Raw genomic sequence first — 15,602 nt, 5'->3', positions numbered from 1 at the left:
CCTGAATCATTTGGAAAGGAGAAGTGTCAGTGGCACTTTGAACATGTTCTACAAACAGCAGTAAAGCCAGAGACCTGGGGATTTACTGCACTGTACAGGCTTTGTAGTCTCTCTCACTTCATCCGGGATACAGACTAACCCATGGATGTTCTAGCAGAGTCAGCCGGTGGGAAATCATGAGATTATTTTCAGACAAACTGTCCTTGAAGTCCATGGGAATTTTGCCCAAGAAAGCAGCTCAGGAGGTGGTCCCCAGAGACAGAGTTCAAACAACATTCAGGTACTATCACCGCCTCTTTAGAAAGAGATTTAGTGGAAAAGTTTGTGAGGGACTCACGTAGCCCTGAGAAGATGCAGCATCAATCTTAATCCCTACCGATAGCATGCCATCTAATTGAGAGGTGGGATCAGGTCTGGATTTCTGACACCAAACAGCCCAAAAGTCCAGGTATGGGGGATAGTGGAGATTCTGCTCAGAGGTGTCAGACTCTGGGCTCAGGCTAAGAAACTGGAGTTTGGATTTTGAAATCCCATAAAGTTTGGGTGTTGAGATTTGGGATTCCAGTCCTGGCTCCTCTCCAGTAGTGACAATGCCCTTACGTTTGCGTTTTTGCTTTCAACACACAGCATAAGCCAACGTGTCTATTTTATGGTTCTAATAACATTCTTAATGTGGCTTTATATGGTGTTCGTTTTCTCTTTTCCAGTCATTGATTTTTCTTCTGACCATGATTAACGTATTTACTGGTGCCCAATTGCATTTTTTATGCATTTCCTCTAGATAAGGAAGTTACTTGCCTTGTTGTAACTGGAGATGTGTGGTCCCCATTTCTAGTCCACTGTGGGGTCCGCATGCAGTCTGTGCACCTGAGACCAGAGAATTTTTGCAAGCTTTGTCCACTGGTCCCTGGCTCTGCTTGTGCTCCGTGCTGAGGGTATAGGGGCAGTGCATACCAGTTCCTTCTCTTCTGTGAATCCAGTCATGATCCAAAGCGGAGGGGAACACAGATATCAAATCATCATAACCATCATTAGATCTGCATAGTCTACTGAGGATCATTGGGCCAGCCAGAGTCACCATGGTTGATGGCATTGCACCAGGCATCACGTAGCGAATTTCCTAGATCTAGATCAATCCTGCAAACCCATGAATCTCTAGGGCAGTCCTGTGCATGCAGAGCCGTCCCTTGGGTTCGGCAAATTGGGGCAACTGCTCTTGGCCCCGTGATTTGGATGGCCCCATGGGCCGGTGTGATTGGCTGGTACGGTCAGTGCTGGAAGTGATGGATTTGTCACATCTGCTCCGGGCCCCGCACCCCCCGTAGGGGCGGCCCTGAGTGCGTGGCTCCAGGTCGGGTTACAGTGTGCACCCCTTTGCACATTTATTGAGAGATTGGGAGCATGGTGTGCTGGTGTGTCTTTGCCCATCCTGGGAAAGTGGTCAAAGAGCATGCAAAGTTGCGGCTGAATATAATGAGCAACTGAAGGAGGGCTAGATGTCTGCGAGATTGTGGCCTTTTACACAAAGTCAAACCACTTTATGCGCAAGATTTGGCGCTGATAGCATATGGAATGCCTCTAGCCACTGCAAGTCTATCAATAAGAGGCGCCAAGTTTCTGACTGGTATAGCAATACAGGTAGTACACAGGTTTGATAGATCCTGAACTTTGTCTCAGGGCAAAGATGGTTTTGCAACCATTAGTGAGATATGGGTTTCATGCAGGAAGGTGGTAAGACCTAGTTATTGGAGGATGTCCAGTGTACTATGACTGTTTGAACTTTGCTTACAGCCTACTTAGATGAACTCATCAACACTCTCCATGGTACTCAACCCCACCTGCACCAGGGGTTCTGGTGGCCTAACTCTGATATTCTGGACCTTTGTCTTCTGCCATGAGACATTCAACCCCATAGTGCAGTCAGTGTCTTGCAGACCTTGGAGGGCGGGGCTGATATTCTCGGTCTTCTGCACAAGCAAGGCGGCATCGTAAACATAGTGAGCACTTCTTGACCAACCTTGATTTCGACGTACGGAGCAGCAAGTCCTAATATCCAGTAGATAGCTCGACAGACTAGTGTTGGGGCGAGAATGCATCCCAGCTGCACACCTGAGGTTGTGTAGGAATGTGGTGAAACCCATGAACCAACGTGCACAGTCACACTGGTACCGGTGTGAAGATTTAGCAGAATATCTGGAACACCAGCTCCTTTCAGTGTGAGCCAAAGTGCTGACCCATCAATCAAAAGCTGCTTTGACATCAATATATGCCACATGAAGAGAGCGGTTGATTCTCAGTGCAGCTCAGCCAGAAGCCGGAGAATAAGGACAGTATCCATGGTCGATACTCCAACAGTGAAACTTGTTTGCTGTGGATGATGATGTCTGTTAAGGAGCAGCTGCATCCTACCAAGCAGAACGTGAGCAAAGACTTTTCCAGGGATCAATAACAATGAGATCAGCCTGTAGTTGCCAGACTCAGTGCGAGATCCTTTGCCCTTGTACAGGGCCACTCTCATGCCAGCTTTCCATTCTGCTGGCACTCTGCCTGATGCCCACACTTCTAAGAATAGTTGATGCACGCTGATGCTGCCTGGTTCGAGGACACTTCTAAGCAGCTCACGGGGAATATGATAATTGCGTCTGGGCTCAAAAAGCATCCCATTATGTTGTGGTGGCGTATGCTGCCTTAGGGTTTGTCTGCACGAACAGTTCCTGTTTCAAAGTGGTGCAGCTCAAAGTGCAGGAGGGAACTTCTAGTGCACAGTAGCATGGTGCATACAGACTATTAGTGAGCTGCCGGTAGTGAGAGTTCAATTTACACCCCTGCTTGCCTCCTCCTGTTTGTATAGGAGAGCCCTTAGTGACTGAGATGACAACTAGTGGCTAGTCCCCGCAACTATAACAGCCTGCTACTTACTTACAGTTAAAGGGATCCCCTGTTTAGCTCACGTGGTAGGAGCAGATGCTGACAATCCCCATTTCTGGCTGTTGTGTCTGTAAATATGCAGCTGCAGTTTGTTAGAAATACATAAAGCCGGCTATGGGAATGAGTTTTGGCACCTGCAGGAATCCCAGGTAAAAATGCTCTACTTTTAGGTAGAGATTTGGAAAGCCACAAGGGATTTAGGCACACAGCTCCCAATAGTTTTCATGGGAATGGTCTCCAAATCCCCTAAATCAGCTTTGTAAATCTTAGCCTCATAACCAGCCCCTGTAATCTTTCTTTTGCGTCAGGCTCTAAGTACAGTATAACCTTGCCACATTAGTTACTGCAGCTGTTCTCTTTGCATCTCTGAAGCGCTGAGGTAACGTACAAGCCAACTACACATTTAGCAAATCCTGCCCCTCAAACAAAGTTAAAGGCACAATGGAACCAGACAATCTATTGCCCCAGAACAGAGTAGCAGCCGTGTTAGTCTGTATTCGCAAAAAGAACAGGAGGACTTGTGGCACCTTAGAGACTAACCAATTTATTTGAGCATAAGCTTTCGTGAGCTACAGCATCCGATGAAGTGAGCTGTAGCTCACAAAAGCTTATGCTCAAATAAATTGAGCCACTGAACACAGACCAGTCCCCTCTATTAAAGAAAAACGGTGCCCGGTAGGTGCAGACCTGCATTGCAGGCAGTGTGGAGTGGCAAATGCCCCAGCGCCGGTTCCAAGCAATAGTGTCAGGGAGACGCAACACCTCCCAGAGAGCACAGTTGTACCACCTTGTACTAGGTTGTAAAGCCCCTCAGTGGCAGGCCAGTTCTGCTCACTCAAGTACATGGGCAAGGGCTATGACCTCACCTTTTCCCACCCAGCAAGGCACAGTCAACCTACACAAGGATCAGCCCGAATCCGGCCTGGTAGGCATAAAACAGCTGTTGCATCTGCAAACGAGAGCTGGCGCTGCACATGCCATTGCACACCCAATCTTTTGGGAACCAGGCCCTCTGCTCGGTTTCCTCCTGTGTCACACGAGGTTAACACGCAGGAGTGTTACATGCATGCAACAGGACAGGGTATTCTGAAGCCAAGGCTATGTTTTTGCTGCCAGAAAGGGGTGTTTGTACAGCAAGACAGCTAACACAGGTGGGTCATCTCGCCGTAAAATCCTAGTGGAGACAGGACAAAAGTAGTTTTTACCTTGATGTGGCTCGATGAAGTCAACAACGTGCCCCCTCATGGAGCTGAACTCGCCTACTTACAGCAAGGTAAAATCCACTTTACCTTGAGCACGAGGATTTTACAGCGAGACAGCTGGCTCCCGTTAGCCATCTTGCTGTAAAAGCAACGCTGTTTCTGGCAGTGAAGTCATGGCCTTCAAGCGACTGGCGATTGTCAGATGCTTTTGGCTCCTCAGCTGGAAGCTACTCTAACAGGTGACGTATTACAGTGCTTGTAATGTCAGGGAATGACTGATCACAGGGCAAGGAGCCGGGGGAAATTATTCCCCCCCCAGCAGCACGTCTGTAGAAAGCATCTGTGCTGGAGCCAGAGTTCGTGTGTATAGGGGTGAGGGTGGGAACTTCCTGCTGACTTACTGTGGATGAAGGAGACTTGGAAGTTTTTCAGCTCAGGAATATCACGCATGTCAAGTCTTCTCTTGTTTTGCCATAGGACAAGAGAACGGGTAGGAGCTTTCTTAGCCCTTAACTGATGGCGGGGGCGGGTTGGCAGTTGAATCTCTCCTTCCTAGCATATGAGCTCACTAGATGCTGACAAAAACAAAGGCCTGGTTCCTGCTTTTGTCCCCCCGGCCCTGCAGATCAAGGGGCCCTAAGTCAGATTCAAGACGACCCTCCTTGTATAGGGGCGTCATCAGTGGTGCAGAGCTGGTGTAGGCATAGTGGCTCCTCGGCTGCCACTATTCCCCACCCCTGCTGTGGTTGGCGGAAGGCGTGTGACCAAGGAAAAGAGGGTGTGACTAAGGTGTCCAGATGCGTTGCTGATCCCCAGCTGCCCTTGCATCCCCTTTAGGGCTGTTCATTGCTGGTGCAATTTAGAGCAGCAGGAGGGATGCGCTAACTTACAGTGGGGGACCAGTCGGGCTCACTGAGACCCAGGACCAGGGGAGTATAAAAGGAGGCTTTTAACTTCACCGCTCTTGCCAAGGCATGCTGTGTGCTTCCCAGCTGCAGAGGAGAATCTGGGCCTAAGACTTTTAAACAGTGCCTAAAAATCTCTTCCCCTCTCAATTATTCCAGTTTCACTTCCTTGGTACTTGGGATTTCCCCCTTCTAGTAAGTGTCCAGTTGTCCTGAGTCTTCCAGGAAAAGCAGGGTAACAAAGAACTGAAGAGCAGAAAACAAGCAGATTTTTAAAACAACCACTGAGGCCTCCATAATCCATTATACAGCAGCAGAAAGGAGACATCTTCCCTGTACACTCCCCCGGCAACACATCACCTTTTGTGCACTACACACCACCTTCTGCAAGTCACCTTTAACTGATGTCAAGGGAAAAAGCCAAACTGTTCTAAAAGAACATTCTCTTAAATGAAAGCCAATACAAGCTAACCATCTGCCCCCCTCCTACCCCGATTCAGGACACCATGTCATGTGAGTCATGTGGCCATGGGCTGGATCTGAGCTTTGCCCCCTCAGCCATTCTGGAATCCAGTCAGCTGTGATGCAAACACCCTGATGAAGGGACAACAAGAGAGGAAACATTTGTCCTTATCTCCTCTTCTGAAGTGGAACCATTTGCAAAGACTCAGTAGGAGAGTTAAGAGTGGAAGAAGCGACTGTCTGTCCTTATTAACTTGTGAGGTCCAAGTGGTGTCAACAAAACATACATAAAATGATCCACTCTGAGCACACTGAGCTGGGACCCAGTGCTCAAGGGCTCAGAAAACAGGAGGTGGGCAGAGCGTATTTGACGTGAGATAAATGTTTATAACCAGAAGAAAATGTACTTGGCTGCTACTTTTCAGAGGTCCATTTGCTAAGAGTGAAAGTATTTGTGCTTAAAAAAATAGTTTCCTTCACAGCTCATCTTCCCATGCAAGAACTGGCTGCAGAGAAGTCCTAGTTCTGTATTTGGGACATCAGCCTGGTGCCATTGTGTCTGAAACTAGGATGTCACAAGTACAGCATGATTTGTAGCTCTGCCACAGGATCAGAGGGGGGCAATGCTGGCTTGAATGGCAATCAGCAAACCCAGAAAGGAAAATTCTGTGAAGGATCTGAAAGTGTGCAACCCTGTACACAGGAGTGTGAGAGGTTTGGCAGTTTCTGAAGAAGGAAGGTCCTTGTTGAAAGCAAAGAGACCAGCAAATTCTTTGGCAAGAGGAGAGCAACAAATGGAGACAGAGAATTATGTACTGTAGGTGACCTGCCAGCACTTACCATACTGAGGGTAGCTTTATCCCAAGGACTGAGGCTCAGATATTTCCTCTGGCGTTCCTGAAAGTAAATGGCACAAGAGGTTTCATTTGGGGCTAGAAGTGCTCATTTTAGATTTGGAGAAATATAGGGGAGGCTTGTTGCATGCCAAAAAACCAAGCAGCACTTCCTACTTCTCATGGAAGGGAGGGATGTAAGTGGTAGGCCAAGATTAACTGCCCTCTACTCCCAAATCTACCCCTCTCCAATGTTCTTACTCTAGCGGTTTAATGTCCAGATGTCAGCTACTACCTGCCTCTTCACAAAAGGTCCAGAAGGGTCAAAGGGTTTCTTTCCACCTTGTTACTGTGATTATTTATTGCTCAATTTTCCCAGTCAGTATTACTCTGCTGCCGTTGGCATTTGGGCCATGCAGCTGTAGAGCAGAGAGATAGTCTCAATACACATCTGGGAGCCTGGAGCTACTGCGTTATCACCCTGACTCCTTCAATGGTCAGGCCCAAGGCTCAACCTCTGCTTCAGCTTCCCCATCTGTAAAATGGGGATAAATACCACCTGCCTTCCTGCTGGGGTGCTGGGAGGGAGGAATATGGAAAGGACTTTTTAAGATTAAAACAGCAGGATGAACAGTGACCCTGCATGAACTGACAGGTTCTGGTTGTACAGAGAGACTGAGTGAGCACAAGGCAATTTCTTCCATACCCCATGGTCAGCAATGCTCTGGGTGTGGAATCCCAGTCCCCAGCCTGCTCCCAAGCATCCCAGTGGACAGAATGCTCCATCCAGCTGGAGAACAGGAGAGGTTTTGGCTGGCTTTGGGCAGCAAGCTAAATGCAAGACTGAATTCTAGAGAATGGGCCAAACTCAGGAGTGGTGTGTGTAACCCATCAGATGCAAGTGGCTAAGTCATGCAATTCACGCTGGTCTTCCATTCAGAGTGTTTGCAGGAGAGATGCAGCCTATAGCATTTGGGGATTTTGTCTGGCGTAAAATTCAGCACTGGAGTGAGAAGGCTCAACTCCTACTGGAGCCAAGGGGGCTGTGCTTCCTACAGCGGAACGGAACTGGGCCCCCAGGAGGCTTGGGGATGGTCTAAGTACATGGTGAAGTGCATGAGGGTGGCTAGATTTATCTTACACCCTCTTGTTAGCTGCTGTTCTAGCTACACCCCCTTGATGGTAGGTTACTCTTGTTTTGCATCCAGTAGCTTGGTCCAAGTTACACACAGCATCTAACACCCACCCTGCTTCATCAGTGCTGAAACTGGCTTGGGAACCCCCACAACAGGTCCATGTGCTTACTCCAAGCTGTATTTGGCCCTGGGATTGTGAAATAATTCCCTCCCCTCCCCCACAACCCCCCCCCCCCAAACCAAAGAACTCCTTCAGTCTAAGAAGTTTGGGGGTGGTGAGGGTTATGTGTGTGAAAACTTTTGCTTGAATGGAAAAATGCCATTTTAAATGTCTCTCTATAGTGGACCCAATAGAGCAACACCCTGTTTTCTAACTGCCTGGTTCATCACCCTGGAAGGCATTTCCCTCACTGATAGGCCCAGACCAGACAGCTGGGAACAGAGACAGGCCTGGGTAAGGAAGCCTGCTCCATGGTTGTTGCGGCTAGCCAGGGGCCTCTTCCCTTTCCATGCACCAAGACGTCTCTTCCACCAGCAGAGGCTGGGCGAGAACATTACAGCAGCCACCAAACATACAGCAGTGCCCCTTTGTCATGCTTAGGCTACGGATCAATACAGGATGGGAGACAAAGCTGTGATCCAGCTTCAGGGAGTTTACTAGGGGAGCACCACCCCCACCCACCCACCCTCACTTTTCCCCAAAGCCATTCTGTGACTAAGGGCTGTCTATGGTTATGAATTGGAATGAGCCTTTCAAAGCCCTGGTGTTGCTCTTCAGCTACCAGCTTCAAAAGAACACCACATGAGAAGACGTGTAGGCCCATGCCCTGAGCTGCCCACAAAGTGCTATGGGACATGCGTGTCCTGTGCACGCCAGTCCCCTGGAACGGAGCTACCCACTGTTAACTCTTGGGGGGGAGGCAAGGAGAGGTGGAGTCTGGAGGGAACATGAAGAGTGAGAGAGCGTGAGAGAGACCCCCCCCACACACACACACTCTTAACTAAGATACTAAATGTCAAAATATTCTGGTGTGCTAATCATTTAGGACCCAATCTAATGAGGTGCTCAGTGCGCCCAACCCTCGTGGTCTTCATGGGGAGGGCAACTCAGCCCCTTGCCAGACTTGGCCCTCGGGAGCAGAGAACCCCTCTGGCTTTCCATACCTTCCTGCTGAAAGAGGAGAAGGGGTCCAGGCGCTCTTCGTACTGGGTGGAGTAGCGGAGCTCCGTGTCGTCACTGCTACCACCCTACAGGAATCAAACAAGAAGTTAGCTTCCTTCACCTCTGCTGACAGCTGGGCTGGGCGGCACAAGAGTTACTCTCTGCGCCATCCTTTCCTGGGAGCAGATGGCTCCCTGCAGCACCATTAACCCACTGGAGATCTCCAGTTCTGGGGTGAGCCATGGACTCTACATTCATTCCCAAGCAATGGGGAAGCAGAAGACATAGCCAGGCAATGTTCTTTGCTCATCCTAATTAATTTTTGTAATTAAAAGGGGCACCTTAATTAATTAAGGGCATTCCGCCAAGTTTCTGCCCTTTGCACACATGCCCGCACACATTGGGGCTGGAGAGCTCAAAAGAGACTATCACTCTGAGAAGGTTTTAAGTGGATTCAGCATCCTACCCCATAAATGCATGGTTCATTCCTTTAGGCAGAACCATAGGAATTGGATGCTGGGATGGAACACTGAGCCACTGCAGAGCAGATTCTGCATTTGGTGGTCGTTCTAGCAATAGTTATATTGGGACACTGACACCTCAAAGGGCTTGAGTGATTTTATCCCCACTTTACCAACGAGGAAACCAAGGCACGGAGACATCAAGTGACTTGCCCAAGGTTATGCAGAGAGGACTTGATTCTCCCCTGCCTTGCCCCCGGTGATAGTCACTGACCCCAGTGCAGAGTGGGTGTAAAATGCTTCCTACTCAGGAGCACAACTCTTTGCACAGGTAGGAGTGACTAGGCAATGGGGAATCAAGACTAGAATCCAAGTCTCCCAACTCCAAGCCCCACTCCCATCACCCCAGACAATCCCTGCTCAACTGCACATATGGTGGTAGTCTGTGCAAGTCTGTGCACAGGGTAAAAACTCAGTCCTATGGCAGAGTTGATCAGTGCTCCAAAGTTGGTCTTGCACACTCAAGCAAAGCAGAAAAGGCCATTTAAACAAAACCTTTTAATTTAACCCGAAGTTTTGTATTTCCTTTGCTCCTGTTTTAGGTAAATAACAGCTTCATATTACACCGCCCACCTCCTCAGCTGCATGATCAAACAACAAAGTCAGAATGATCTGTTTGCAACACCACAGAATGTTCTTGCCATGGAATGCTTAGGATGTCACAACTCCAGCATAATATCCCTGACAGATCAGGTGAGAGAGGGAGAGGGGCTCAGAGGGATGAAAACACTATTTAAACACACATCTATTAGCAGACAAAAGGGCAAGGGAAATTGTGAAAACCCCCTGAAAGGGGGTGAGAGATGTAGATCTTATTTAAGCAAGTTATGTTCTCAGGTAAGCTACATCCTGATCTCAAGTTTCTCCCAGTATGGAAGTTCCCATTTCATAACCTTATAGCCAGCTCTGGATTAAACTAACAATGAGCACTTCTTGAAAGCCCTATGTGAGGCTACAAGTCTGCAAACTGTGTTCCAACTTATTAAAATATCATCCAGATTCCAAGCCCACTTACTGATTCCTCCCCAAATTCCTTGACAACATTGGATGTACTCGGGTAAAACAATGACCTCCTCCAAAGCGTTTTAGCTCATACAAACAGTGCATAGTGTGGACACAGAGTCAGTACAATGCATTGGATCTCACGGCATGTCTGAATGGATAATAATTTCCAAGAATTGGTATGTGCAGATTTACTGATTTGGTGCTAACTTTTCATGCTTGGGTCCCATTTGCTGCTCTTGCTTTTGGATTTTCCCACTTGTTTCTTTGCCACTGGGGGTTTAAGTAGGCTTAAAACACAGCAACTAAAAAATGTAGAATCCCCTAGGGTGCTGGAGTTTGGTGCTCTGTCAACTTGTTCTATTTATGCATTGGTGTCTTATGATTCCATATCTGCCTGCCTCAAGCTTTAATTATGAGGGTGCATCATATTTACAATGCTGCTGTTAGCCAGCTGTCCCCTATTTTTCCATTTCTGCAATGTCTTTGTCATCATCACGATTTTAAAATTATGATGTTGACCTTTAAGATGTCTTTCAAGTCTCATTACTACATGTTCCTTGTTGTTCTGCCCAGTCATCCAGCCATGATCTTGTGGTTCCTTCTCAGCAGGGTAAATCCCAAGTTGAATAAACTTTAGTGAATATGCCCCTATTCTCTGGAATATGATACAAAGGCCACTGCATCTCAGAGTCCTTGGCTTAGATTAGGTCCCAGTTTAGGGCTCATGCATTCATTATATGCATGCCTTATTTTATGGTCTTTGATTATTATTTTTAACCAGTCACATGTCTCATTAGGTTCTCTATGTGGTCACCCTCCATGGTGGTTTGCTGTACATGATACAGTGCTCCTTGTACAATGAGGATGATATTCTGGTGTAGTAAATACAGAGATACACTCTTCCATTTTAATAGGAAAAGTAAACATAACAGCATAAGGCCCAACCCAGTTCGTCCCTTATGAGAAGAAGAAGAGATGCCCAGGGTTAGGTCTTTAATATATATAGAACCTTCCTCAGAAGGATCCCAAAGAAATCTAAAGATATTGATCTATAAAATGGATTCAGTTCACCCACTACTGAAATGCAGCCACCTCTGGGGTGAAACACAGCATCTGTAGCACAGCAGAGACCACCACCACCCAGCAGGTCAGGACAGGAAGCGGATTTTTAGGACAGCTTTCCTACAGTGTATCTAGTTTCATTTTAGAGCTATCACATAAGGTTTGGACATAACTGGACATTGCAGCTTGAAGACACAGGTACAATGAAAAGCTCTTCAAATGTGAGCTTACGCAGTTTTCTTAACAGTTGTGAGAGGGTCTCTTTGACCACCGGCATGGAGGGAGATTTCTGCGTATTAAAATCCCACCTGTGTGCCAAGGGAGAAAGTCCTCATACATCAGACATTCTAGCAAGCAACAAGGAGGGGAGATGATGGTTGAATATTGCTTGAGCAGCGATGTTGGAGTATTGTGTGGCCGTGTACACCTTTACGCATTTGTTTTATGTTTGTGTATTACTGAGAGGCTTATTCTCTCTTGTTACGTGCTTTAGCCTCTCCACTTTTGAGTATGACAGACCCACAGGATTGCTGGTACATTCTGTACTAGGAAAGGTCAGTGGCTAGCACCTTGGGAAGGAGAGGAGCTCTCCCTGCTGGCCAGAAGGGGTTCAGTAAGAGGCACTACAGAGTTTCTAGTTCAGGATAGCAGGAGAGGGGTGATTCTCTCTCTGTCTGTCACCCGTCATTACTTGCAATTGCATATGAAGAACGGAAATCAGTTGCCACTCTGACGTAGCGTGCAGGGGAAAGCGCAGAAAACTGGTGACTAATGCACAGGGAACTAAGCCTTTTGTCACGAACTGTAATCTCAGAGGTCGCCACTCCACAGTTCCGGAGATCAGTGAGTTGAATGAGCATATTGTTCTGTGATAGGGAACACGTGCCACATAAATCTCTTTGTTAAATTCCTCAGTACAACTCTTACATGCGGTGGGACGCAAGAGTGAGTCACTTTTTGACACCGTCTGAATTATTTCTCAGACTCTGAATAATTTCAGGAGTTATTTGTTTTAACTCCTTGGTGCCAGGCCAGTCAGGAGCAACTATGACCCTGCAGGTGGAGAACAAGTGTGTGAACACCAAAGCATATTGCATTGGCACCTTCTGGCAGGAAAGGCCAACTCTTGGCCTCAGAGGGTAGCTCCATTAGTGAGATGTTTAAAACCAGACATTAGCAATTATACAGGAGGGAGATGGGGTGTGTGTGTTTGTGACCTAAGGTGTAGAGGACAATCCTGAAGCAACAGGGAGATGGCCCAAGTGGCCTGATATTGTAGATCTTTTCCATCTCCAATTTGTATAATTCTGAGTCTTGCATGTAGGATTTATAGGGGCAACTTTCTATCAAGCTACTCCACACAAAAAGGATAAGGTGACCTACAGATAGTATTATGGCATTATATAGGTGTCCCCAATCATGGAAAGTTTGGACTACCCAAAGCCTAGGAACTGGACAGCCAGGATAGGCAATTACTGTGGTCTGATGGTGGTTTTAGGCATCGGTTAAGCAGGTTTGAGTGAAAAGATTCAGTGTCATCCTAACCGACTTAGTCCTTTGCAAATGAACAAAGACAGTTACATGTATTTTCCAGTTCCCCAGTATGTGCAGTGGATCTCCCAGAATGGGGAAGCATTAGCCTCCAAGGGACAACAGCTGAGATGGAGACAGGCTCTGCACTCACCCGGCCAGGGTAGCTCTGAAGGAACTTGATCTTTTCATATAGCTTGATATTATCAGCTCTCATGTTGTCCAGTTCACTTTGGAGAGCCTGCATTGTGTGCTGCATCATGCGGTTCTCCTGCAACACACAGAACAAATGCTCCTAGCTGGGGACCCAGGGTTTGCAGATTCTTTGGGAAGGGAAATGGTGACCTAACTTGTCCTGTGGCAGAAATAAAACCCCCTCCCAAGCACTGTGTAAGTTGCTGGGCTGAGGACAGCAGAGACAAAGAACAGATACAATCAGCAAAGGGTTTACCTCAAAGGAGGGTCCCTCCAACCACACATCAAAATGAATGACTGTAAACAAAAATAGGGAGAGAGAACTACTCTAGCTTGGGGTTCAACACAGTCCTAATGGACTTCAACCCTAAGAAGTGCAATAACTGCCCAGAAATGCATGGCTGGGAGTGTCTTTTTACCATAATATTAATCCCTAGCTCTTATGTAGCACTTGTCATCAGTAGATCTCCAAGTGTTTTACAAAGGAGGTCAGTATCATTATCCCCGTTCTACAGATGGGGACACTGGGGCAGAGAGGGGCTGTGACTTGCCCAAGGTCACCCAGCAGACCAGTGGCAGAGACAGGGATAGAACCCAGGTCCAGCATTCCAAAGTCAGGTCTTTGTAAGCAGCCTAACATACCGCTTCTAATTCTTGGTTCCTTGTACGGAAGCGTTCCCTCTGACTAGAGATGATGGACAGCAGGGAATCCATCTGCCCCTCAGGAAGTGGAGTGCTGGGAGATGATTGAGGATAACCTAGGAAGCAGAGCTAACCGTGAGAGACCATCCTCAGTCAGCAGACATTCAAGGAAGATAAATAACACATGGCACTTCTATGGCACCCTCCACCGGAGGGTTCAAAGGACTTCACTGATGGCTATTTAATGCAGCTGGATGGAAAAACTTAGACAAAACGTTTTTTTCTCTCAGAATTCGCCAATTCACTGAAATTGAAATGTTTTGCAGAGATTGTTCAATTTTTACAAAATTCCTTTGGAAACTGGCAGGGTTCCAATAAAAACCTGCCCAGTTTCCTATCAGCTGCCCTGCCCCAGTCCCCAGCAGCCCCGGCTCTCAGGCTCCTAGGGTGCCCTGCTCCTGGGAAGCCCCCCAGGCAGACCTGGAGCCGGGACTCCCAGTAGAGCTGGGTGGAGAATGGTAATTCCATTTCCCGGAGAACTTTGAATATTTTTTTTCCATTGCAAATTGGAATGAAACCAAATTTTAAACATTAAAAATCCTCTGGGAAAGGGAATTACTGTTCCCTGCCCAGCTCTAGTAATTAATCAAAACTTAACTCTCCCCAGGCGGTAGGTGTTATTATCCCTATCGTCTGGGGCCAACTAATCTCTACACACCTTAGGGGGAAATGTTCCCCAAGGCAACCCCATTGGCCCTGTTAGGAGAGAAGGCACTGTCACTTGCCCGCAGCACCTGCTCACAACGTGCTGGTTCCCAGCAATCCCTGGCTGGGCTGGTCACACTCCCTATCCAGTGAATCTTTCCCACTTTCTGGGCTGCACTGACTCCCCTCCTGGGGCAGGTTTTGCAGTAGTGGAGACACTGGCAAAGGTCTCTTCAGCCCCTTCTCTGTCCCTTTCTAAAGCCTGTGAAATGGTGCCAATCACTTTATTTTTTTCACCATAGCCTAACAAAGTGCCTCTGTTTCATCGCTCTTCAAAAATTCATTGGTTGCTTGCTGGGCTAAAACAATTATTTATTTCCTACGCCGGGGACTGGGAACTGCATCATGAAGCTGCCTGGAACATGCCTGGCTGTGACTGGGGTCAGAACTCTCATGAGTACGTAACCCCACTGGATGGCTGTCCCCGCCACTGGCCTTGTGAATGCGGTCAGGCATCTCTAGGGGTTTACAAAGGACAGCAGAAGATAAATATGTCCTAGAAGGCAGCGAAGTCTACACAGTGGAGCTATTCATAGCAGCAGGATGGGTGGCTTCAGGTTGTTTTTGCTTGGTGGAACCGTTGCCATGAAATTGTTTATCATTCTACTTAAAAACCTTTCTAAACAAAAAGGAAAGGAAACGGGTTCTTTTCCAGTGGAGCCAACAGTCATCATTTATTTGATTCATTTTCTCCCACAGCCCTTGCAGCAAACAGCAAATGTAAAGGAAACATTTAGCTCTCTGGCTCTGGAGGGGATTCGCTGTGGAATGATCAAATGTGGAAGCGCGGGGGATTTTAGTTTCCGTCTGAATTCTACGGGTATGTGAAAGGAACAGTGGAGCGGCTACAGGGGGAAGCTGATCTGCTGTATTGTCTAGGGCTGTACTTTAGGGAGAAAATATCAGAAGAAGCAACAGTCAGCGACTCTGCACAGTGAAAACCAAGCAAGCAAGTATTCTTGGTTAAACCCCTTCCCAAGACTGTCAGCATTTGTTCTTCAACAAGACAAATCTGCTACAATAAATTAGTGACAGGGTGGGAATGAACCTCTGCATGCAGGTGAATCTCTTCTGCAACAAAAGGATGGCGGAACTTGCTGAGGAACAATGGCTAACAAGGGTTGATTTTGAGAGATGATCTCCCAGAAGCTAACAGGAGATGGAGGTGCTCAACACTCCTGAAAACCAGGCCCAAGGAGAGTTTAATAAAATGTCCGTGCCTACTTCGGAATGAATGGCTGTTATGTTGCACAC

General features: G+C 47.4%; 1 protein-coding gene across 2 annotated transcripts in view; it reads right to left on the bottom strand.

The window, feature by feature from the left end:
• CUX1 (cut like homeobox 1) overlaps positions 1–15,602 on the bottom strand; it is a 402,959-nt gene that overhangs the window by 14,160 nt on the left and 373,197 nt on the right. For both annotated transcript variants that reach the window (XM_073315649.1, XM_073315650.1), the window contains 4 exons: positions 13,584–13,699; positions 12,901–13,017; positions 8,631–8,714; positions 6,338–6,394 (listed from right to left, as the gene is read on the bottom strand). In XM_073315649.1, coding sequence (XP_073171750.1) covers positions 6,338–6,394; positions 8,631–8,714; positions 12,901–13,017; positions 13,584–13,699 — 374 coding nt within the window. The remainder of the gene's footprint in view (positions 1–6,337; positions 6,395–8,630; positions 8,715–12,900; positions 13,018–13,583; positions 13,700–15,602) is intronic.

This window comes from Lepidochelys kempii, chromosome 17 (assembly GCF_965140265.1).
Source record: "Lepidochelys kempii isolate rLepKem1 chromosome 17, rLepKem1.hap2, whole genome shotgun sequence".
In the NCBI taxonomy this organism is placed as follows: Eukaryota; Metazoa; Chordata; order Testudines; family Cheloniidae; genus Lepidochelys; species Lepidochelys kempii.
This window is presented reverse-complemented; position numbering and strand designations above follow the sequence as displayed.